Raw genomic sequence first — 27,098 nt, forward strand, 5'->3', positions numbered from 1 at the left:
CTCCTGGCTTACATCAGAATAACAACAAGAAAGAATTATAGAGAGAAACAGAACAGGACAGAAGTTAAAGACTTGGTCCTTGTTAGGTAGACTTATATCAGCATCCTGGCTCTGCTCTGTTGTGCATAAGTCACCTTACCTATCTAAACCTCAATTTCCTCATCTGTAAAATGAGATTAATATACCTTCCTCCAGGGTTCATGTGCAGTTAAATTAAAAGAGCAAATCTATATGAAATTTATTAGCATTGTACCTGGTGCACAGTAGATATGCAATTACAGTGGCCATTTTTGGTGCCCTTATTCATATTAGTTGCATTGATGAGTGGTTTCCTTATCGGTTGCACTTGGCACCATGTGGATGTTTGAAATCTCATAACATCCAGCAGAGATTAGTAAAGGTTATTTTAAATATATAGTAAGAAGGTATTAGCTATGTAAGATTCAAATCAAGTGGCTGATCCAGGAAATACAGATTATTTTTTTCCCCTTCACTATTAAGATATTGCTTCTGAGCTGTGATTATCATCATTATCCCCTGCAGCTTAGATCCCCTCTCAGAGAGCTTTGCTGCCTCTGCTGGATATTTACCATCTTATATGCCTTCAACAGCCCCACACCTCATGTACAAAGAGCCAAATAAATTAAATCTATTCCACCAGCTTTTGAAATGAAAAGGTAGTATTTTTCCATTCCATAGGCAGATTGAACCAGTTAGCTTTCATAAATTAACGTAAATTTGGTGGGTTTAGACTAGAAGTGTCTAGAGGACTCTGACACTTTAGAGTAATCTGCAAATAAACAATAAACTGCGTATATGTCTGTTACAGATTTGTCGCAAGCTAAATGGCATTCGTTTCACCTGTTGTAAAAGTGCCAAAGACAGGACGTCGATGTCAGTGACGCTTGAACAATGCTCAATCTTGAGGGATGAGCACCAGTTACACAAAGACTTCTTTATCCGAGCGCTGGATTGTATGAGAAGGTATCCCATATGTCTTCAACTTTCTTTCTTTTTTAAAAAAAAATTTTATTGAAGTATAGTTGATTTACAATATTTGTTAATTTCTGCTGTACAGCAAAGTGATTTAGTTATACATATATATTCTTTTTTATATTCCTTTTCATTATCGTTTATCACGGGATATTGCGTATAGTTCCCTGTGCTATATAATAGGACCTCATTGTTTCTTTTAGGTCATTTTAAGGTTTGGGTTTGTTTTTTCTTTTTCCAAATATGTGTTTTACTGGAGGACTAAACATTTAGTTACTTCACTGCATTTCCATGGCTTAGAGCTGATGACATGAGAGATAACATAATTTTAAGTGAATACTCATTTTAGGCAATAAAAAAAATGTGGCCAGATTTTGATCATCTGAATGGAGGATATATTTCATTAATACATTTAGACCTCAGTTGAAGGGCTCTGGTCCTTTCACATATAACACTTGAAGAGCACAGTCGCTTTTCATACAAGTCGTTATGTGTATGCACAAAATAAAACTAAGTCGTTATGCAAACAAAGCAACTATCCAAAAAGTGGCAACTAACAGGTGATCTTCCCATGGGTTGCAGGGTCTTCCTGTCTTTAACCTCCTTCCTAAAATTATTTTCACATCACTCATCATAAAGATGGGATTACACGGATCCTTTAAGATTGAGAATTAATATGGTTACTCTGCAGACATTTAAAATGTTCTGCCTGAAGTCATGTTTCTTGATTCATTTCCACAGTAATTAAATCTAAAGTCTAAGCCATAATGGGAAGGAAAAAGTGCCTCATTCACAACATCTGTCAGCAAGGACATACGTTAATTAAAAACTTTAGCGAACTTGTCTCTTTGCCACAAAGACCGACTCAGAAGCACAACAGGAAACATGGGACAGGCTCCCTGATCCCAGAAAGGAATGTCATGTGATGCTCTGAGAGGGCTGCTTCTTATCTGGCATGTCATTAGCTCCACTTTTCTTTTAACTGCTACAGTCTTTCCATGGCGAGGGTGATGCTTGCCTGCGCTCCTTCTATGCTGTATGTTTTCCCTGCTAATGAGAGCGTTCTGAAGTCCTCTCTTTTACCCCATTTCATGTCTCTTGGCATTTTCGTTGTTCAGTGGAGTTCTACCATAATTTTTGGATAAATGTATGAGGATATCTTCAAGGCCTGACATGAACATCTCAGCCATACAAAACATGTTTGGTTGTCATAAAAGACTTTTTTCAATAATAATCTCTCAACACTCACAGGGAAGGTTCAGAATCTGAGTATAAAATCTTCTAATGTGCATTTAAAAAGTACAAATGTCACTATGGATGGAACAAAGATGCCAGGTGAGGAGGGCAGAGCACATGATTTTACAGGCCAGAAACCCTAGAGGGCTAAAATGATTCAACCAGCATAAAGTATCTGGAAGGTGAAACTGTTACTTGTTTATTTAAGGTAGGGGTAAGAGAGGACCCTTAAATTAGAAAGGTAATTTTTTCCAATCCGTAAATAAAGGGCATATCTGTCATATATATGTTGAACTATAAAACTACATATTTTGGAATAGCATAAAGGTTGTATGTACCTGACATTATATATACAACACATTTGCTAATGACATAACATTTATGAGGATTTAGTTTGGGATTGTGAAATAAAAGTAAGGCACTAGAAATGTAATCCAAAAATACTAAAGATCTTAACTTCCATATCCCCACTACTCTAGTGAAATTTCAAATCTGCCAAATTTAGCCTTTGGTTTTGTGTCTATGTGAGGGCTGCATGAGAGTATGAGGGCTTGTCCATGTGTGTGTATGCGTGTGTGTGTGTGTTCATGCGTGCATGTGTTTAAGGGAAATAGACGTGTTATTGTCTTGAATAACTGATGTCCTTTCCCTCTTTGGGTACTGTCTTACATCACAAGCCCATAGGTTTGTAAGCTCTGGCCACAGGGCAGAGTAGATGAGAGGATGCGGCTTCGGAGCCAGCTGACCTGAGTTTGAATCCAGGCCATGTGCCACTTAGCAGCCAAGAGGAAGTTAATCTCATCCTGCCTCTTAGTGCCTGAGGCAAGTTAGTCAACCTCTTGGTGCCTCAGTCTTCTCTTGTGTAAAAATAGACATGCTAATAATAGTAGCCCTTCTTAGGAATGTCTCCAGGATTAAATGAATTGATACGTGTAAAGTGATTAGATCAACGTTTGAGACACAGTGATCACTCTGCGATATTTGTTAAGAAAATAAATATCAAAGGTCATGATCTTCCTGAGACAATCACGTCTAGGCAATTATGAGCCTCATATTTTTTTTGAATATATTATGACATACGGTTTGACCCCAATACCATATATTAAAATCTTGTAAATAAGCTTTCAAATGCAATGTTTTCTCTATTTAAGAAAATAAGCTCTTTAAATACCACTTTGAAACTGTGCGTGTGTTTACAAATGCTGTGCTAATTATGGATGGATTGCATTCATTAAAGTAAGCCTGGATAGGTTTCTTATAAGTATTTTTTATGTTAATGTGTATTATTGTATGCCCTTACAAATAATCATAGAATTTGAGATCAAGGAGTCACCTTAAAAATTTAGTCAAACCTGCTTCACCTTATGAATAATGAAACTGAGCTCTACAGAGTGTTTCAGCAAAGACTACTCAGAAAATACTAGAGCCAGCACTAAAACACAGATGCCTTAGTTACATTTTTTATCCTGTGCTATACAGTAGGACCTTGCTGTTTTCCTTAGTTGTTTTTTTTTCTTTTTTTATAAATTTTATTTATTTATTTTTTATACAACAGTTTCTTATTAGTTATCTGTTTTCTACATATTACTGTATACATGTCAGTCCCATAATTATTTGGTTATGTATTTGACTACTTCACATCTGTTAGTTCAAATATTATGTAAGTCATATGAGTCATAAGAACCATGTACTTTTAGAAATTGGAGACTGTGTGCAAGACCAGAGTGGTCTGCCCAAATCCTGAGACCTTGAAGAACAAACTCTAGTTCTAGAATGTTAACTCTTTAATTTCTACCTTATCTATCATGTTCACTATTGTATCTGGGCATTTGAGCACAGTGTCTGGTCCAGATTGAAATAAATATAAATAGTGGTTGAATAAACAAAGAACAGTCCAAATAGGAATTCATTCTGCTGCCTTCTGTTTTTCAGAACCGTGTAGCAACTTTTTCATCTGTTTTTAAAATTGTATTTTCAATTATGTTCTGAGATAGTAGTTCAGTTCTTACTTTTATGTCTAAGCCTTGTTTCCTAGGGTTGCACTTGGGTCTCTGTAGTTCAGTGGTCAGTCAGTGATTAGCCAGAAGTTGTGCTCAAACAGTTCAATCCAGTAAGGCTTTCAACCTCTGCTGATATATCTGTGTATGGACTGGGAAACATGTTCAAATTCAGGAGTTTTCGTATCCATCCTGCCTTTTCTTTCCACCAGGCCCTATTAGGTCCTACTGGTCAACCCAGGATGTGTGGAAATTGATCAAAGCCCTCCATGGTTCTCTCATGTCCAGGATCTCATTTCCCATTACATTCATGGCTAGTCCACTGGTCTGGGGAGTGGCCCAAGTGGGAGTGCAGGCTCAGGCCAGCTGTGAGGTTGGCAGTCAGCATTTGTTTGCCTCCAAGGACGCTAATGCTTTGGACAGTGCCTGGGAGTAGGCTTTTCTACTCTTCACTTCCAATGCACTCAGACCCTGGGGCAGCAAAGTTGCCAGTTTCCATGGCAGCCTCTCCCTAGTAGAGGTTTAGCTGAGAGGGGCGAGGTGGGAGCAGCCCCAGGCAGAAAGACCACAGGCTCGCCCTCTTCTTACCTGCCAGTCAGCAGTTTTCCAAGAAGAAACTCTTTTCCACTTGTTGCTTGTCTTTGGCTGATTATTAGGGTCCTGAAATGGTTGGTTTTGACAATATTTTTCAGTGTCATGGTTTTGGGAGGAGGAAGAGGATTTGCAGAGCTCTTTGCTCTGCCATCTGATGGACAGTCCCAGCCCTCCAGACAGTGGCTGCTTCTGGGACATTAAAAAACTACGTATATTTGGACCCTGTGCAGTTTATCATTGAGGTGGATCCAGGGATCCAGAATTTTTAAGAACTTTACAAATATTCCAGGACACAACCCTGGATTAAAAAAAAAAAAAAAAAAAGCTAGTGTTTTAAAGGAGTTTGATTTTTATGTTTTTAAATGTATTAAAGTTTTTTATTTTATTTGACATCAGTTGCAGTTTATTTTATCTTTGAATTATTCTAACCACCTTCCAGGCTATTTACTCTGGATATTTTTAAAAGTTCACCGGGGTTATAATATCAATGTTGTTTTTGTAGTTTTATTTTTTTCCTTATCTATATTAAATTTTTCTACTGTATAGTGCTTATCTCTGTTAAATTTTCAAATTATTTATGGATGAGAGAAATGTTATGGATAAAAAGAAATAAAGCTTCATCTACCTGGTTGTTCAGAAGCCCCCTCACCAGAATAAGGTTCATGAGAGTGGGGACTTTTGTTATCTTGTTCACTGCTATATTTTAATTATCCAGTACCTAGAATAATGCCTAGTTATAGTAGGTTCTCAATAAATATTCAATGAGTGAGTGAATGACTAACATAGGTTTCTAAAATGTTCAAGCCCTATAAGGAAGTTTTGTGCATACATGGGCATTTGGAAATAAGCAAATGAAATTATTGCTCAGTTGTGACATATTTATAAGCAAAAGTTCCAGAAGATGAAAGTGAAAGTTTTGGAGAGGTTTCAACTCAAATTCAAAAACAAACGGACCACAGACAATCTACCTTAACTCACAGTCTGAATCTGTCAACCAAAATTTTAGAAACAGACATGATTGAAATAAAAAGGTGTTTATTTAGGGCTGCAGCCTGGGAGACACAGATTCAACAAGCATTTGAATTGTGTTCTACCAGACTACAAAATGGGGGAGGCTTATAAAGGCAAAAACCCACAAGGTTACAGTTAATTACATGAGTTGTTTATCAAGAATTATAATCGGAGCTGGCAAGAGTCAGGGTGCTTGTTAAGTGAGGATTGGTTGGGATCCCAAATGGTGGCATAGTTACAGTGGAAGACCTTGAGACCATAGGTTGCAGCTGGCAGGTATTGTTCTGAACACGGCTAGGGGTGTCCTTGGGTCTGGTACAGCTCAAAGGAAGTTCAGGTTCCCAGTGGTGCAGAGACTTGTCGGAGACCAGGTCCTCAATGGCTGCCCGACTGCATTTTTGTATGCCTGAACCATGATTACTCTATCAAAATTTCAACTTGTCATTATACCCTCTGTACATTTTTTTAAAATTTCAGGCTCTCTCTTTTCTTACATATCCAGTATTGCTTATAGCTTCACACTTGCGACATGTGCTGCTAGCTACGGTCTGTTTGACTGAAATGGCACAAGATCCTCTTCAGATTAGGAAGTTGACAAGGAGTGGGTAGGTCTGACTCTGTAAGGAACTCTTAGCGGTTGCCTATATTATAAGACCAAAACAATGATTCTCACAGGAGTCCCACCACAGACTAGGTTCTGGGATAGAGCCGGGGTTGAGAACTGCTTGACTCTAAAGTCTGCCTCATTTAAACCAGCCACCATTCAGTAATTGATTTTAATGGCTTTGTGGTATGACTATAAGCCTGGTATAACTATCCTTTCTTTGAGTTTTGAAGTGTACGTGTATCGCCAAATTCTCCCTTGATCATCTGTGGCAGGAATTTATGAAATGGTGGCTGGATAATCGGCAGATTTTTATTTTTAAAAAGAAAGGGAGAATGCATTCAGTATCAGCACTCAGTTGTTTCTTATGGAATCACCATTGAATGCTAAGAGCCATCTTGTCACAATGCGTTTGCAAAAAGCATATTTAGTAGGGACTTTCAAACTTATATTTGATTAATAGGTGATTGGGATTGGATTGAAAAATAATAAAATTTGACTGGATTATAAAATGTCATGTTTTATCAAAAAATAATTGTGTCAGGAAATTTAATTGCCACTAAAAAGTAAATGAAAATGAAAATGCCAGTGCACTGTTATTTTCCCTTAAGAGGAACTCTAGGATTTTGTGTATATACAGTGTAGCAGCGTGACACCATATTGCTTAGTTGTCTGTGTGTAACTTTTATTTTCCTTATGTTACATTATTCTTCAATCTGTCATTCTATAATGGCTCTTTAAAGTTAAGATAGTTGGTATGCCATTAGTAAGACTAATCAGGGTATGCTTCAGCATACAACCTATTTAATACCCTTAAGATACAGGGCTTTAATCATTCTATTTTAGTAAATATTTAATTCACAAGAGAGGGATTAAAAGGCCCATCAGCCTTATTGAGTTTTATTATCCTGCTGTACGTCATATTCTCAACATGAAATTTATGTGTCGGGGAGTGTAATTTATGAAATGTTCTGCTTTATAAATAAGTGACCTTAATCAACTGACGTCAGTATAGGTTTTATTTCTCATGACTTACTCCTTTAAGTATCCCTTTGTGGGATTTGCTTTTGAGTCACAAAGGTCATTTGTGTTCAAATAGAAACATGTCTTCCTTCTTTCCTTAGTCTTGTTTCCACTTTGGCTTTTTTTTTTTTTTTTTTTACTTTTGATTATACTAGCTGGAGAAGAGCTCCCATGATTTCATATTATCCCCTATTTCAAATATTGAAGTGAATAAGAAGCATTGCAGACATAGGTAATTGAAGCTTTCAGTTGTCTCTTGACTATCGGAAAGGGATGTGTTTATGTAGAACAGCACGAGCCGGAGCAGCTTCTCCATTATCGCTTAGTCTTATCTCTTCCCTTGAGAGTTTCAGTGGTGTGTCTGCTGCATTATTTCAGTCCGTATCTGTGACAAGTAACAGTAATAAGCCCAGATGAAGTCACCGTCTTCTTAGGCATGCTAATAATTACGTGAAAACTTAACCCACTTAGGATGTTGTTGCTTCAGCTGCTGGTAAGGTGAAAGACGCTGCAGAGAGTACACTTCTATAGAAATCATGTTAGAGCAAATATCTCTTAACAAGATATCCACAGACGAACCACCACAGAAGAACTGCTCTTACGAGAGAAATCAAAGAATGACCTACAAAAAAACTTTCAACTTCCTGAACAAAATGTATGTGCTAATTTTAGGCTATCTTCTTCATACATTTACGTGTGTCAGATTATTTTGCTACTAAAAAGTAGTAGTTTTGAGATCTGTTTCTTTTCCCTAATTTGTTTGGTATTTAATTTTGTTTTCAAGTACTAGTGACTTGAGACCCTATAAGTATGGAGCTTATCATTCAGAGCCGTTACAAGCTTTAGACACGCCTTTCCAAATAAGTCACTTCTCTCAGTTCCTCAAATTATTAACTGAGGACCTAGACATATAAGTGTATGGAATATGTGCTTTTCATTTAATTTAATGAAATAAAATGTAAATGAATCTAATTTAAATAGATTTAACTTCTGCCACAAACATGGGTTTTTAAAGTCAAGAAGACTTGAGATTAAATCCTTATTCCAGCAATTATTTTCTGTGCCGCTTTTAAGTTAATTAATCTCCAGGCCTCAGTTTCCTCATCTGTAAACCAGGAATAACTATCTCTCTCTCTCTCTCCTGTAAGTGTTGTGTTAAATGACATCACCTATTTGAATTCTGTATGCCCGGTGGATATTAGGTGTTAGTTATGCTTAGTAAGTGTTACCCTTGTTCTCCATGCTTTCCCCATTTTTACCTACCCTACTTAACCTTTCCTGTCCCATGTTTGTCTAAAAGTGCCCTCTCTGAGACTCCTGAAATTGAGGAATTTTCCTGGTGTTCAAGATCTTAGAAGAAAAATCCCAGGATTAATACTTGTTTTCTGAAAGGCTTAAACTCTTTCAGTGACTTTGGGCTAGAAGGTCTGTAAGCTTTGCTAGAGCTCGACTAATAACTTCAGGGGAATCTAGGAGCAGCTGAGCCTGGAATAGGAGGTTAGTGTTCGTCTGTGGTCCCCAGAGAGCAGTGCCTCAGCGCTCAGCCAGTGGAACTTGGGAATGCCCAACTCTTGAATGCCCACAGACTTTACTGAATATCCAGTAAATAATGAGCCAGGAACCCCCCTCAGGAAATGACCTGAGCAGATGTAATCATTAGCAGAAACATGTACCATCATATTCATAGTCAAATGTAAACATTTATTGAGTATCTACGATGGCTGTGTACCAGGCTAAGCAAAAGGAGACATAAACTTGTAATAATAATAGCAACTAAGAGTCAATGAGTTCTTGCTATGCACTAAGAACTCCATGAAACATCCTATGTGAGGAACCTTTATTAATCCCCACAATGAGAAGATGAGATAGATGAGGTCACATGCCTGAAACTATTATTATTAGAGTGGATCAGAGGAGAAAAGGAATCATTGTGGGTTGGGTGGTCCTGAGGGAGGTAGGATTTGAACTGTGTCTTGAGGATGAGTACAATTTAGGTAAGTAGCACGGAAGAGTCAGGAGGTCTTGACTAGGAATATCTAAGTGGTTAAGGCTAAGAATATTATTCATTAATTCATCATATGGGTTGGGTGTTTTCGTTTCCATAACTGGTCTCATAGTGTGTGTCACCTTCAACGACTCATATTCTTCAGCTGATATCATGTTTTTGAGATCTATGTTCATATACAAGGTCTAGTTCTCCCCTTTTAATAGCTGTATAGTATTCCTTTGTATGAATAGACCACAATTTACCTATTCCCCTATTGAATTTTAGGTTGTTTCTGATATTTTGGTACTATAAGCAACAGTGTAATAGACATAGTCACATGTATAACTATGAACACAAGTATGAGGGTACATAAACGTATAAGTGGAATGGGTGATATTTATATTTTCAATTTTACTAGATGCTACCAGGTTGCCCTTCAAAATAGCTATACTAATTTATATCCCACAGGCCATGCACACATGCTCCCATTTTTCCACAAGCTCCAATATTTGTACGATAAAAATTTTTACCAATCCAATGGGTAAAAAGTGATATTTTGGCTTAATTTGTATTTTCCCAATAATAAGTGATATTGAACATCTTTCTAAACATTGATTGGCCATCTTGGTTTCCACTTTTTGTAGCTGATCTTTATTGCTTCATATACTGAGGGTTTGCGTATAACTGTGACTTTTAAAAATGTGACTTTATAAGGCACTGGTTTATGGTGTTTAAGTTTTAGAAAAGAGGGTTTCAGGAGTGGTAGTTTTAAAAAAATATTTTTATTTGTTTTGTTTATTTTCTTTAAAAATGAAAGCACAGTGAAATAGGACAGAAGGGTCTCTTGGATTTGGAAAGAGAAATGCACAGTGTTTTGACAGGAGCCTGTGATGTGATCTGAGACTTTTTAGGACTCCACTTTAGACAAGGGAAGGAAACTTCCAGCTGAGACACAACAAAAACCTATAGGTGATTTTAGGGAGACGATTGATGCCTTTGCACTTGGAAAATGAGGTGCAGCAGGAACTAGTCCTAGAAAGGGCTTGTTCTCATTAGAGAAGCCAGAGATGCAGGCAGCCCAGGCCTGAATGATGTGTGCAGAGCAGTTATGCCGAAACCCAGCAAGTGTATTTATGCTCCCAGAAGATTGAGACACAAGACTCAAGGAAGCTAGTGGTGTAGCCTCATATCATTGAACTTGAAAGCCATGTTCAAGGAGAGAAGCAACTCGGAATTAAACATGTGGATATGGAACAAATATCGTAGTTCTATCTCAGATTCTGTTTGCTTTTAAAGTTTACAAGTTTGTTAGGGCATTCTGTTCCCATACAATAGTGCTTCCCAAATCTCAGTCATTCATTTAACCACCTAAAGGTTTTTTTCCACAAATGTCGCGTGAGCCATCATTTATTTTAGCCTTGACCTGGGCAGGGATGTTCATGAATTCATACAATTGTTATGTTTGTGTTTGTCCTAATGCACGTGAGAATAAATCCCAAGGTATTAAAAATCAATGCATTGTCAGTGTACCGCGTAAAAATTCCTGTCTCCATCAAAGAACTTACTATACTCAGGTAAACACTGTCATTAAAAGGGTTTCAATCCTCCTTCTAACCTGAATTTTGGTTGTACTGCTCCAGTCTCTAGCCCAGGGTAACAAACTGAAAGTCTTCACAGGCTACTGTCTAATGAAAACTGGACTGAGAGGCAATAGAGTTTATGAAAAAGCAGCCAAAATACTGCAAACTTTTCTCCTGATCAGAAGATCACAGACGACAAAGAAGTTCAAATGCCCAGTGTAATACCCGAGGATAATGATCTCCAGTTCTATGGGCAAAATATATTATGCACAATTACACCGCATTCTCTGCCATTCATTGAGGCCATCAGAATTTATGTGCATGTGAATGACATCTTTATAGGGATCAAGGGTGTAATTTATAAAACATATCATTTACAAAATTGGTAGCTGATTAGTAGTAACAAGTCGCATGTGATATTTCTCAAGTATCACAGCATCGTTTTGGGGATTTCACTGCACTGAATCCTCTAAAATCTAACCATCGAGACAGCTGAGTGGAGAGCAGGATGTCAGGGGAAGTAAGTACAGACAGTTCCTGGCTTAAGACGGTTTGTCTTAGGATTTGGGGACTTTACAATGGTGCAAAAGGAATACGCATTGAGTAGAAACTGTACTTGGAATTTTGCTCTTTTCCCAGGGCTAGTGATATGTAGCACAGATACTCTCTTCGTGATGCTGGCGGGGCAGCCACAGCTGCCATTCAGCCACGGGATCATGAGGGGAAACCACTGATACACTTAGAGCCATTCTGTTTTTCAGTACAGTATTTACTAACTTATATGAGATATTCAAGGCTATATAAAATAAGCTTTGTGTTAGATGATTTTTATGCAACTGTAGGTTAATGTAAGTGTTCTGAGTGTGTTTAAGGTAGTCTAGGCTAAGCTATAATGATCTGTAGGTTAGCTGTATTAAACGCATTTTTGACTTATGATATTTTCAACTGAAAATGAGTAACTTAAGTGTCCTGAGCCCTTCAAATGTATAGCATTCTTTAATAAGCTTTTTCTTTTTTCATATAGTGGCCTCATTCCTAGTTATGTCAGTTTTATGACATAACCCTTGCCCTGATATGACTCTTTCTCACAATCCATTCTTGATATCTTACTAAATTTTATGTATCCATTTAGACTGCCTTAAATTCCTTTTAAAACAAGGCAGGATGTGAATACTTAAGAATAAAATCACATGAAGCATTCCCTACCTGCTAGGCTCAAGGCTTTTCCTAAATCTGCTCTTAGCACCCATCAAATCAAGTTGAATAATACTGATTGGGAGTTTTTTCTAACAGCAGAAAAAAAAAAAAAAATCTAGTCTCTTACACATAAGAACTGAATTTATGTGTTTTCAAAGTGATGTCTGTCTTCTCAACTCTTTGAGAAAATAATGGCATGTTATTTTTGTATGCTTCAGAGTTTGAAAATCACCTTGACTGCTCTCTTGCTCTAGAAAATAGAAATACAATAGATATCATCTGTTGTTCAGTTTCTGTTCCGTAATTTAATTTTATAGCAAATTCAGAGATGGAATCTTTGTAACAGATAGTTGTTTTTGATTTTGTGATAAAGATTTTTTTTTTTCTCTTGGAAAGACTAGAACAAAAATGAGAAAAAGGCATGTTAGAGCTGTCAAGAGATATTATTTTTGCCAGAAAAGGAGGGGGCAAATGCCTTCCTCTTCACAAGAATGACTTGATTTTACAGCAGCTGCTCTTGAAATAGATACATTTATTGAAAACTCCAACTGATCTCCAATCCCTATAAAAAAAGGAAAACCATTTTTTCTATAAGAAAACAAAAATCTCACATACACATATGCAAGGTGATCAAATATTACATGGTCATAAAGTCAAAAGGCAACTGAGGCAGCTGTGTAGACTTGCCATGGGTTCAGCTTGACCACATGAGAAATGTGTGGAAAGCCCAAATTCCAACAAGCATTTGCTGAGTTTAATCTTTTTTCCTCTGGGGATGGATTACATAAATATGATTTTATTGCATGTGTTAATAATTTTAAAGTTGCTAATAAATTGTGTGGTTCCTGAACAAGAGTATAGATGCCCTACATAATTGGAAATTAATTCTAAATCATGAAGCTTTATTTGGGGGCTAAATAAATCTATTTTTAGAAAGTAATACTATTTGATATTCGTGTAGTCTGTTATAACCTCCCCAAAGGGCAATCCTCGACCATTCCTTTATAAATTAAAACCTTATGTTACTGAGGTTATGGTTTCAGATCATAATGGAAAATGGAAACTATTTTGTTTCTATTTATGGCAAGGTAAAAGAAAGTCATGGTTTTTTTTTTGCAATCTGCTTTATATAGTTTTATGATAAATGTGTCTATGTGTCTTTTGCCACCTTCGCTCACATCCCGTGAAGAACAAAAGAAGGAAACACTAACAATCTTGGTATGGACTCTGGGATGAATGGAAAATGAGAAATATCCCATATTTTAAAACGCTTTAAGAATTTGGGGCTGTTGATATATTAGTGCTAATGAAAAATGAATTTATGTGTGTGTATTTTTAAAATTTTGAGTGTAATTTAAAAGTTAGTAATTGCCCTTTGAATATCCTTATCTCCAACTAAATGTTAAAATGGTATTAGCACATTTTGCTAGTGTGTTGCTGAACTCTGCTAATTTCCTCCTGGAGTTTGATTAGTAATGGAAGCAAAATTTTGATTTAATTCATTTTATCACAATCAGGAAAAAGCAAAACTAAAAGATCTTGAAAGAATCTGGACCTATGTGTGTGGAAGATAGGGGAAAAAAGAAGCTCTCTGATTTATGTAAGGTTCGATGAAGTAAAGGCATATGTCAACTTTCATGTCTCATGGACCCCTCGGCCAGGGTGGATGGTAGGGGTCTTCCAGGCAGGAAGAGCTTTCTCTCCCCTACAGGGGCAGGACTTCTGCTTGCTCAGGTCATCTGGGCTCAATATTTTCCTTGGCAGCTAAAAGAGAAAGTTGCTACAAGGAAGATAGTCTGTACTCCCCGTAGACGTTGACCTCTCCTCCAAAGGAAAATGCTTGGCAATCTGATATACTTGCCATGCCCTTCCAAAAAATAAATAAATGACTACTGAGGCAGCATTCTTATTCACATATAAAAGAAGCCTTTTGTGCCATTATCCTCGTGTGGCCTTATATCTCTATTAGTACCAAGATACCTAAGAGCAAAATATAGTATTTCAACTTAGGTCAAAAATTTTATTGAAGAATCTGAACAAGTATCGTTAACATTGTTTTTTTCCATATATCAAGATATATACCTGAGGTCTAGAGTATGTTTTTCTGTTGAATCCATGTGGAAAGGGAAGCTAGGTATCTTCTAGTCTAAAACTTGGCAAAATCTTAGGTAGGTGAATATAGGCTAATAAAGTAATTATTTCTTAATCTAGATATTGTACTTAAGTCTATACCAGCCCTTTAATTAAGTTTGGTGGAAGGTTTTTCAGTGGAAGGTTCTTCAGTGGAAGGTTCTGTACTTGAATGTAACGTGATGGTTTGCAAGAGCAGGCATGCTGGAGTAAAACAGGACATTCCTTTCTTGCGCCCGAACTGATTCCACTGTGAGAAGATGTGCTTCTCTGAGCAACAGTGAGAATTTATACAGAAATGACTGGGGCAAGGTTAGATCCCTGTGTTTGAGGAAATAGTCTAAATCCACTTCAGAGAATAAAGCCACTTTTTTTTCTTTTTCAAAATGAATTTGGCACCCTTGTAAGACTTATGACCCAAATAAAATAACTAAAACGAAAAAGTAAGTTGCAATTAACTTTTTTAATATTACTCTTTGACTTGCTTTTGAGGCCAAAGATATAGATATTGAGCAATATATGTGTATATATATGTATATAAATTATTTAATATTTGCTTTGCTTAGACCTAATTTGATCTTGTGTGTAAATTACACCTTGATTCAGATGACCCAATCATTATGACTTGTGATATACCCATTCTTACACTACTCTTTCAACAACTATGTTTAATATTAAGTAAAAAAAAAAAAAAAAAAAAATTCCATCCTGTTATCTTGTCAAAATGAGACAAATTGAGAAAAGGAAACTAACCATATGTTGACACGTCAACTTCCCCCAAATATGCCAGAGTACTTACTTTGCTCAGTACTTTCATGGGTTGATGAAGGACCACAAGCTTTTGGTACAGAATAAAATGTTATTTTTCAAGCCTTGATTGTTATTCTCCTAAAAGTCAGTTTTCAAACCTCCTCCATTTCTGTGCACTTGTAACTTTTCATATTAATGATATTTTAAGACTGAAACATTTGGAAAGGAATTTAGAGATTACCTAGTGACCCTGCCAACCAAGGCAGGAATTCTTTATACAACATCCCTGACAGATTGTCAGCTAACCTTTACTTGTACATTTCCAATAGGAGGGAGTTTGTCACTTTGTGTATCAACCCATTCCATAGTTGGACAGCTATACATTTTATAAAATTTACCTTCATGTTAAGCTGAACTCTGCCACCCTAGAACTTCCGGTCATTAATCCACTCATCTGCCTAGATCAACATAGAGTAAGTCAGTATCTCCTTCCTTTTGTCAACCCTCAAGTATTTGAAGATGGTTGCTATGTTCTGCTTAATTGTTTAAATCCCTTTAAGATGTAAAATTACATGCCACTACTTCTGCCCTTCCTAAAATAGATTGCCACCATCTCTCAATGCATTCTTTGTTTTTATGCCCTTCATAAATAACTACAAACAGAATTAAACACCATGTTCTAAATGTAATATGAACACAGAGTACAATAGGACAAAGGTCTACATATCCCTCCCTCCCTCTCTCCCTCCCTCCCTCCTTCCCTTCCTTCCTTCTTTCTTCCTTCCTTTACATAATGCTGACTATGTACCAGGCACTTTTCTAAGCACTTGACAAATACTAACTTCCCCAAACCTTATTTTAAACCTAAGGATTAAGTCTTAAAATGAGGAAACAGCGCCAGAGGGGCTAAGTGACTTGTTCAATGCCTCACAGCTAGCAAGCGGTATGAGGCCATCTGACTCCAGGCCCATGCTTCTAAGAGCCTAGGCTGTCTCTCTTGATCTATATTTAGCCCTTTGTTCCTGGATGCATAAACTTCATGACCTTTATAAAAGAATTTTGTCTCACTGCTTAATAAATTGAAACATGTAGTCCTTTGTAATATATACTGCTGTCTAACAAGCTTTCTCCCAAGCTCTACTGGGATAATTGATATTTTGTGATGAAATTTAAATGTATATATTTTTATTCTTGTCAACCTTACCCATGAGATAAGTATGGTGGCCCAAATAAGTATGGTGGCCACATTATATATTTTCTATGCTTTAAGAAATGGGGCTGAGTTTTATAATAGAACGTATTTCTAAACAATGATATCTAATTAATAGGTAATTTAAGGGCTCTTTAACCAAACATCTATGTAAATAAGTAAACAAATGAATATTTAAAAGAGAAATTTCATGGAGACAGTCTTTTTGGGCACAGTGAAACACCTACATTGAAAAATCGTGCAAGGTACAAAATCAAAACTTTGTCATGTGTACATAGCGTGTAATGACTCTGGAACCAATTTGTGGTTGATTGTTTGCCTAACCAGACCACAAAGTCTTAACCAAGTTTGCAAGGTAGTGAAATAGAAAATTTGGACTTGGTTCAAGTTCACTTCAGTTCCCCACTCAACAAGCAGGGCAATGATGTCAAAGAGAACAGGATATCAGTGAGGAGCTGCAGTCACAAGGGACCTGCATTGTTCCTTTTTCTCATAAAGGCCCACCCAAAGTAGGAAGCAGGGGAAGTGAAGTGGACAATTGGATCCCTGAACTAGGTCAATCTCATGCCGTTGGTAGGCTGGAGCCACGTCTCCCTCAAGGTCTGTTTACCACCACAAAAGGCAAATTTACAGCCTGATGATGACCTACTTCTTTGCTCTGTTTCTTTCTGCAGCACAGGGCCTACAGGCTGTTCTTGGTTGACCAGAACCCTATTCATTGTTCTTACCGAAGTATTTCATTTTATTCTGGGTCATTATTCCACTATGGCAGAAGCCATTAACTATAAGGAATTGTTGGTTCTGAGTACTCTCTTATATCAAAGAAGAAAGCAATTTTTGAGTGCATATTATTTACTGAGCATAATGCTTCATGTTAAAGATATATATATATATATGAATATGAGGTGTTTCTTGTCCTCGAAAATCTTCAAAGCCTTTTGGGAGAGAATCACATGCAAATAAATAATGGTGGATTAAGTTTTTATGATATTGTACATAAACTGCTTTTGGAAACATAGTTAAGGGAGCAGTTAATTTCCAGAGAGGTGAGGGGAGGGGAGTGTGGGGTACTGTCGGGGCTTCAGAGAGAAGGTGACCTTGGTATTATTATGAGACAGGTAAATTAAGAAAGAACATACTTCACCCACAAGAGACATTGATGTTTCTTAAGAAAAAAAGCTATTGATTACTCTCGAATTTTCAACATGTTTTACTAGAGACCTAAGATTGGCACGTATTGACAGTAAATATAAAAGTAGATTACTTTATCAAGCTATGACTTCTGAGAAAGCAATGACCTTAGAAAAACTAGAAATATGACTTTTATAAGTATCCAGGTTTAGGAGCCCCTATCCCTCTGCAAATACATAGGTTTTCTCCATGATTTTTAACCTGCCTGCACCTTCCCCCTTTATAAGTGACTTCATCAGACTGAGGCAGCCAAGACAGTATATCTGGGCTAGAAATCTGTGATACAAACCAAAACCTAATTTCTCCCATTAGATTCAGTTTTAGATGACCTCCTTTCAGTTCTTGTCAACATCATTACTACTCAAATTCACCTCCACCCTTTATTCCAAGAATGAGGAGAAGCTTGTGTTAGAGCCAGACAGCTTGCAATAGATAATCATAATTGAATTTTTGTGCAAGAACCCTCCCCATTTGTTGTAACACTAGACTAAGGTTTTTCCATTTTATTAAAAATGTTACTTCTGCAAAATAGAATTTCATTTTAGTTTTTCTATTCTCTTTTTAAAAATTTCAAACCCTTCTTGCTCTTGAGTATCTCATTCATAATTGTTAGGCGAGAGTGGTATATGAATTCTGCAGTGCTTTAAACATAATATGGGACTAGAGAGTAGCTAGTCTCTTGAACTATTGTAGGCTGTTGGAATAGAGAGCAAATTGGACCTAAAATAGCTTCCTCAAAGATGTTCTAAGGAAAAAAAATTATAAAGCATGATCTGAGACATAATAGCCCAGTGATAGAGTAATGTTTATTTTAAAATCGTTTGTGAATGGGACACAGGTGGGTAGATTAATTGCCTCCTTTCTGCTATTTACTTGTACTATTTTCAAGAACTTAATAGGCATTATCTCATCAACTTTAAAGTATATATGAGAATCAGATAAAAGATAGAAAATAACTTCCCTATTTGACAAAGACCTGCTTTACTTTATGAATTTGGGGTTGATGGTTGTATTTACCATAGCCTCTTCCATATGAAAAGTCCAGAGTTCATTTGTACCTCTAAGTTGTGCATATCATTATAAATGACAAGAAGGAATGCAGAGTTTAAATCTTTTTTTAGGTGCTCCTTAGAAATCAGTGATTGTCAGTATTAATAGTGGTCTATTTAACGATCAATCCAACGTTAATGCACTGTGCTATTGAAAATGGATACATAATAGTTAGCTCCATGGTTCCTGTGACTTTGGAATTACAGATGCACAGAGTGGGTCCACAAGCAATATTAATTGAAATAATGAGGCCAAGTCAAGAATCTAAAAAGTTCAAACTAGTGAATAGGATCTTATACACACATGTGTATACTTGGTCACTCTTATGTCACAAAATGCTTAGTAAGCAATCTTCAGCTAGTGATTATAGTTAAAATTAGATGATTGTGAAGCATGCATACAAATTCAGTATAGCAGACCATTCTGAATAAGGTAACGCAGATATAAAGACCTTCGTCTATTCCTATTTTACAGACAGTGCCTAATAAAGATTGTCACTTATGTATGTTGTTATCTCCATTTCCTAAATACTTAATACTCGACAATGTCATTATCTGTCTGTGGATATATTTAAGCATGATTTAGGAATCTTTTGTGACTACCCAGCCTCCTATAATCACAGCACTAGTTTTAGTAATAGATTGGAAAAATATTAAAATAAATGTTGCAGATCCTTAACACAGGCAAGCAGACACCCACAATTAAGTTAGTTCTCAATAAAAGAAAAAAAAAGGGGACTCTCTGGACTCTCAGTGGAATAATCTGATTTTTAGTTTATTGTGTGTGTGTATATAGTGAACTCTGTCAAACACTGTGTTTGACCCAGAGGCAATCACTCTGTCTATCATCATGAACCATCCTCCTCTAAGCGGCACAATAAGGGTAACAAAACCCATTTCGGTCTCAATTTTAGTTTAATTCCCAGCTGGAACTTGCAATGAGACCGCAATGAACTTGAACTTGCAGCAGTGATTATCTCATACGTGCATATAAAAGTGTTCAGATACAGTAGCAGTGTTTCCAGATACTACACTGAAGGCATTCACTTTTGCAGAAACAGATGAAAAACGGAGTGTCGGGCTTCCCAAATTATTACACTGACCACAGGGCAGCCAGCAAGTTTTGTTATATTTTACTTTCTATATAACAGGATGACAGAACAGCATGATAGCATGATCAGAGTATTTTTTAAAATGACCTGTAGAGCTACATTTCCATCAGAAGTTTCTAAATTAATGCATAAAATGTCAGCAAATGTTATCTGAAGAAAACACATGAAGGCAAAGGTTGATGATGTATATCACTAAGTGCATTTAGCAATACGTTGATTAGAATTATAAAATATTTCTTAAAAAAAAGAACAGATCTCCCCAGTGTCCAAATAGTTCCCTTACACCATTTAGGCTTTTAGGAAGACACATTCATTCCTTTGGCTGTCATAGGCATCATTTAATATTTTATTACTAAAGCACTGAATTACATTTTGTGAACATGGTTGAATGATTGTGCCTACTTATGCATTTAATAAGCCAGAATTCAAGTAGGAATAAGTTAAGCCTCCACTAGATGAGGGAATGGTTGCTGGAGTTTATGTCACCGGGTTAAAAAAAAATCGACACAAGAAAGACCTGAGTTGGGGTGCTTATTGTATCATTTTTACTCTCTGGTAGAGAGATTGCTAATTAGTAACTCTCTATCATCCCACAATTTTCTACATGTAGGTTATCTTCTCCATGATTTCTTAGAGATTGAAAGATGTGGGTAGATTCTGAGTTAAACATTCAAGCATATCTAAAGTATTTTTTGAGAAGCTGGCCCATGACTACAGGTACAATTTTAACTTTTCTTGGGGTGAGAATGTGGTGGCCTGCCACTGGGACAAAGAATATGAGTCAGGATCTCTCATGTTTCTTAATCAGATACCAAGGTTGACACTACTATCACCACTGTCTAGAAACACACAGATTTCCTTTCTGTTAATAACACAGAATGTTGGCATCTACTTAGCATCTGCTTTGGATCAGGCATTACCACTTCTCACAAAATTCCCTCCCCAGAATGCCTTCTAGAAGCTCATCCTCTGTGTAGAATTCATATTTATGTTGAAACACACATCTGATCAGTCCCCTCCTACATGCTTAAGAACATGTCAGTGACCTGTCATGTGATCACTCATTTCCTAGCCTTTTCCTTATCCACAGCCCTTTTCCTCCCAACCCCTGGGTCCTTGAAGCACTCTGTCCTTTGCACACACTTTAACAAAAAATTACGAAGTGACCTCCTGAGAAACACCTGCTCAAGTCCAAGAACTAGCATGTTTCTGGCTCCCAAAAGCCCCCAACACATCTATATATTGAAGTCCTAGGAAAACTTCACTATAAAGAAGCTTGACTTTTGTTAACCCAGTGCTACACATCCATCGAAACTCATGGGACACACTATGGGAAATTCTGTCTTAGGAAACGAGGCAATTTAAGCACTGTAAATTTTGGCCAGTAGATAAGATAAAGGCATTATTTTCAAAATGATATTTAATGAAAGTATTCAATGTATTCTTTGACTGTAGGAGTTTTCAGAGAATTAATGTTATTTTATAAATATGTACCTTTTAAAGGAGAAGTAGAGAGAAGAAAAAGAAACCTCTGTGTTTTATACCTATATGCGGTTGCTTTAGTTTATATTTATTAACATAGAAGAACATGGGTTATACTTAAGTAATCAGGTAGCAATTTCTGGAGAAACAAATTTTAAATAAGTAATTCCTAGGGAATAAATAGACTAGTTTAATAATCAAAGAGCAACATCATTTCTCTTTAGAAATCATTATGCATTTTAATAATTTAGTATGCATCCAACCTCTCTAATTATCGTTATCTAAATTGAATACTTATAATTATTCAAGGTATAAATATTTGAACAAAAATCCAAATATATATTAATGATTTTTGATTGAAAGTATTATAGCGAAACATTATTTGTAATGAGTTATTTGTAGTTAGGTGGATGGACCTGGTCATACAGAGTGAAGTAAGTCAAAGAGGAAAACGAATAGCTGATTCACTTTGTTATAAAGCAGAAACTAACACACCATTGTAAAGCAATAATTATACTCCAATAAAGATGTTAAAAAAAAAATCATCAGAATTAAATGGTTATTTCAGGTAGACGACAATGACTTATAAGATTGAGCGACTCAGTTCTTTTGTTATATATGGTTAAATTAAACATGGACTAGAAAAATAAGAGAAATAAACACCATAACATGTGTAATAATAAAAGCAAGCAAGAAATATTCTACAAATAAAATATCTTTTGGTTCAAAAGAATCAAACTGGCCAACAGCCCATCAAATTTGTATTTGTAAAGTTTAGAAAAATATTTAGAGAGAGTAATACAATATGCATTGTTAGAATGTATAAATCATTAGAACAAAGTATTATTTGAAATAATTCTTAAATACTCTTTTCTTAAAATCATTACTGTGCACTGCAACTTTCATAGAGATGATTCTTTGTTACATTGTATGTTTTTCATTAGCCATTAGTAAGAGATCTTATAGATTATTTCATTGCCATTTATTCAATAAATAATTAGCAATATATATAATGACACCAATAATTATATCTACCATTTATTGAGCACATAATATATGTTTGGTATGCTGAATATACTATTCGTGTACGTGTTTATGTATATGTGTGTATTTAACTTTCATATTAACCTGTATGTGACAATATTATTATCATCTTCATTTTAAAGATGACAGAACTAAAGTTTAGCAAAATTAAGTAGCTTGTCCAAGTAACACAGGTAGCAAGAGGCAAAGACAGATTCAAACCCAGGATTGTCTTACCAGTATATGAGCAGAGTGCTATAAAGAAATATAGAATCACTATATAACATGTATGGTGCTATCTACTGGGAATTTTTTTAAAAACCCAATAATTTATAGAGATAAGAATCCATAGGCTAATAATCTGTATTCTGGCTTTCAATCAGCTGTTTACTTTTTATTAATCTTTCTCCAATGGGAAGTAATGAGAGCGACAGCTAATTCCTGTTTTACTAAAATGGAATCCATTAGGATACAATTCTCTAAAACCGAAGGATAAGCGTCCTGATAAATTTTAGCTTCTTGTTTCTCTATAAGAATCTTAGTTCATACCTAGATTAACTTTGGGATATTATTTATACAAAGTCAGGAGTCCATGATCCCCTAACCAATTTCTTGGCAACTGCCTTTCAATGAATTATTTGCTTTTATTTAGAGGAAGGAATTAAAAGAATGAAAGTCAGTATTTTAGCCATGTGGCTCTGGAGCTCAACAACCTGACTAAAAGTCATAAAATCGGCTCCTAAATCAATGGCACATGGATATGATCCATGGACATTTTGTTAACTGATTTGTGATTTGGGGTAATCAGATACGTCACCTGGATTGTCTTCCATATTTCTTAAGGCTTTACCTTTTAATGAATCTTTCAAATTGTCATTTATTAATTTGACCATAAAATTAATTCCTGCCTATTGATATATTCACCTTTCTGGAAAGAAATATATTTAATGTTCACCACATTACCACAAAACTCATATTTTAGCTAAGTGCAACACTGTACTAAGTCTTCAGTATCAATCATAGCTTATATAGTTGGTTTTACTGCTTATATTGCTTTAGTTTATGCTTTTCCTTCAGAACCTGTCATACATAATATACGCTTCTTGATATGGTCTCAACTGCTGCTCTTGCTTTTTAATCCCATATATTCTTCCTAGCCCACTGTCATTTGACTCCCATCCATCAGGCCACTTAAACTGTTCAGTTGAACATCACTGATAACTACTTCCTTGTCAAAGCCAGAGATGTAAATAACAATCATATTTCTATTAGATCTATGTCTCAAACTTGAGTCATGTGTTGACCTCTTTAAGAAGAGAGAATTATTATATACTTTCCTTTCTGACATAAACTATTTTTAGTATGTTACTAACATATAGCCAAACATAAAACCAGGTATGAACTCCTCATGCCTTTAGCACTTATACAACTATAAAGCCAAAACAAATATACAAATTACACAGAACAAAACCAACAAAATTTGAGTTAGCATAATTCCTTTGCTATGACATGATACTGTTTTGCTGAAGTTAAATTGCATGTGAAAGCAGTTCAGTTTGCCTATACTTTCTGTGCTATATGATACAATTCTCCCATCACTTATTTTTTTAAATGAGTATAAAAACTTTGGGTAGCATGTGCCGTTATTTCAACTTGCTGCCCCTTAGACCCAAAGCATCATGAGTGCGCTAGGCAATCCTGCATTGTTCTCTCACTGCCCGTGATGATGGCATGTAGAAGTTGGGACCAATATAATCATAAACAGTGATGTAAGGCTTAATTACTTGTTTGTTGACTGAAATTCTGCCATTTCTTCCCTTCAACATGTCTTTGGCTTTGACAGGTTCTCTCTGCCACCCTGGTCTTTTCTTATTTGCCTCACACCTTGATTATTTCAATATGCTCTTTCTTGGTTTTTCTGCTTCCAATCTCTCTACTTCAATCTACCCTGCATAGTATTTTCAAACTAATTTTTCTAAAACCCAAGTATAGCGTGTAGAAACATACAATCTTGTAGTGTCATCTCATCTCCTCCTCATCTCTTTGTTGGACCATGCCGTGTTTCTCTCCCTCATCTTTTCACCATGTTTTTACATAAATACATGCCCCTACACTCTCATTTAGCAAACATGTAACAAACATAACAAACACCACAAATCCTTGCCTCTATCTTTTTTCTTTTTTTTCTTTGTTAATACCTAGATATCCTCTCTCCTTCCCTCCATCTCACTCAGACAGCATACACTAGGGCTATCCCAGGCACGCTGGGATGTGTGGTCACCCTAAGCCTAAGCCCACACTGAGAACTCTTTAGATTCAAAACCTTTATTTCATTTTATATTGGAGTATAGTCAATTAACAATGTTGTATTAGTTTCAGGTGTACAACAAAGTGATTCGGTTATACATGTATCTATTCTTTTTCAAATTCTATATAATATAAAATTAAAAGTTTAAAAAGAGAAAAGGAAATCCCTTTTGAGCACGTAGGAGTTTATGCTAATGAGATTTCTGAGACTGGAGCCCCTAAATAGCATCAAGATGGGGTTGGTCATCAGAAAGACCAACAGAATAGATGATTGGAAAGGGGAGGGGCTGGAAATTAAGCTCTATAAAAACTCTTGAGCAAAGAGATTTGATCAACTTCCAGATTGGTGAACACATCCAAATGCTGGGAAGGTGACTCACCCCAGTTCCATGAGGGACGAAAACTCCTGTGCTGGGGACACTCTGGACCTCACCCTATTACCTCTTCATCGGATTATCATCTTCATTATCATATATTTCATTCATATTGTAGCATGTGAAATATCCTATATTATGTCATCATTTTATTATCCTTTATAATAAACTGGTAAAATTTTCTTAAAAACCTTTATTTCATGTATGGCAATACTACATGTTTTTCTCTAATAATTCTGGGTATGTTGGGCTGCCCTGGGTAGACTGTAAGGCCATGTATACAGGTACTATAATCTACATAGTTTCTGGCACAATGCAGAATGTAGAAAAGGAAAGTGTATCACAGTTATTAAGAGCACAGACTTAGGAGTCAGAAGGAACCAGATTCACATTCTAGCTCTACCTCTATTACCAGTGTAAGTTTGGATATTCTACCTAGTGTCTCTAAGTTGTCCCATTTGCAAAATGAATCTTTGTACCTACCTCACAGAAGTGGTGTAAAGGTTAAAGGAGATCATTAGGGTTAAGTGATTGGCATTCGTGAAATAGTCAGCGCTCAATAAGTGGTAACCTTTATTATTAACTTTCTATGAGCTTAGTTGATGCTTTATGAATGAGTGTTACAGGAACCCATCCATTAGTTGTCGTCCTTCCTGGAATTCTCAGTGGTTTGTAAGTTGGAACAGCAGCTGCCACAGTGACAGGTTCAGAAAGGCTAATTTTATGCCATAATTATCTAGAAAACGGAACCAAAGTACCATAGGGATTTCTGAGGAACAGTGAGATCACAGTGAGTCATATATGGACAGTCTCCAGCTCTGCTCCCTCCCAAGCCCGGGGGCATTTCCCCAAAACAAGGTGCCAGACACCTTGTCCTCACAATGTTTAAAGCCTGAGGAGTGAGAAAAGGGCTCCTTCCTCTCTGTTAGGGATGGGGCGTGAGAGGAGGTTCTGTTTCATTGTGTGAGAACTGAAGAATATCATTAATCTAATTGTTCTGCACACAATTCCAGCTCTGCACCCTGTGGGCTGCTTATGAGCTCCTGGTCCTCTTCTGGAGGCCTCTGCTTCCTCATCTGAAAAATGAACGGGTTGGACAAGGCGATCTCTAAGGTTCCCTTCTAGCTCCAACAATCTGAGTTGAAGAAAAGCTTTAAGCAATTCAGAGGGAGCCTAAACAAGAGGAAAGTAGGAAAAAAGACCCTTTTTTTCTAAGCTCTGTGTCTCTGTGTCTTACTCAATTGAACAGAAGAGAGTCGATACAGAATATGATTTCTGACGGATGTGGAACAAAGCACAAACCAAATGGATGGAAAAGGAAATTGTGGTGCCCTTAGAATTCTTTTGGTTCTACTGGAATGAAACTACTGACACATTTTTTATTTTAATCAGAAATTTGACTCGAAGCCATTACTATGGTTGGCTCGGAGTGATATTTTGTACTCTCCCCGATAGCCATCTGTTTGGCAAACAGCACAGCCATTTCAAGAATTATTGCAGAAAATGGTTGCAAGTGACAGAAATAATGGCTCTGTTAGACTCAATTTGATTATCTGCATCAGTGTAGTTACAAAAGCAGACAGAGAAGGAAAAAAATGTATCTGAGATACAATACTCTCTCCTGGGTCTTAGGATTTATAATTGCTACCTCTGTCTATCATTCTTATAGGGCAGGTTCAAGACGTTGATTCACCCCACCTCCCTATCTATCAAATATATAGTCTCTCATTCATTTGTATTTATTTTGCTTTACTCCAGACCTTTATTACTTTTTACCTGGACCACTGCAGTAGGCTCTGAATTGCGCTTTTCTCTGGTCCCTCACCTTCTAATCTATTTTACACATTCCTCCCAAAGAGTTTTTCCTGAAGTTCAACTCCAGTCATGTGACTCCCACTACGTAGAGAGTCATGTTCAAGTTCTTTAGCCAGGAATTTTGGGGCCTCTGTCATTTCAGGATCCATCAACTTTTTCTATATCACTGCCCCTTCCTCTTTCTTTTTATTCTTAGATTGTAGTCAGTTCAAACTATTCAAGGCACAAAGCTGGTACTCAAAAAATATCCCCTGGATAAATATGTAAATAAAGAGTCCTGTTTGAGTTTTTAACTCAGCATTTTCCCAACTCATTTCATCACAAATATCTTAGGAAATATTATTCTCATGGCATTGTATTCTATATCCTTAGAGGGGCTTGAGAGGTATAGGTCACAAAGGGAAATTAATCAAGATCCATGGCCAATTGCTTA

The 27,098-nt window shown here is 36.4% G+C and overlaps 1 protein-coding gene across 9 annotated transcripts in view; it reads left to right on the top strand.

The window, feature by feature from the left end:
* Window positions 1–27,098, top strand: part of INPP4B (inositol polyphosphate-4-phosphatase type II B) — a 752,704-nt gene that overhangs the window by 703,634 nt on the left and 21,972 nt on the right. For all 9 annotated transcript variants that reach the window (XM_061192573.1, XM_061192572.1, XM_061192579.1 and 6 more), the window contains one exon: window positions 830–984. In XM_061192573.1, coding sequence (XP_061048556.1) covers window positions 830–984 — 155 coding nt within the window. The remainder of the gene's footprint in view (window positions 1–829; window positions 985–27,098) is intronic.

Source organism: Eubalaena glacialis, chromosome 5, assembly GCF_028564815.1.
Source record: "Eubalaena glacialis isolate mEubGla1 chromosome 5, mEubGla1.1.hap2.+ XY, whole genome shotgun sequence".
Classification (NCBI taxonomy): domain Eukaryota; kingdom Metazoa; phylum Chordata; class Mammalia; order Artiodactyla; family Balaenidae; genus Eubalaena; species Eubalaena glacialis.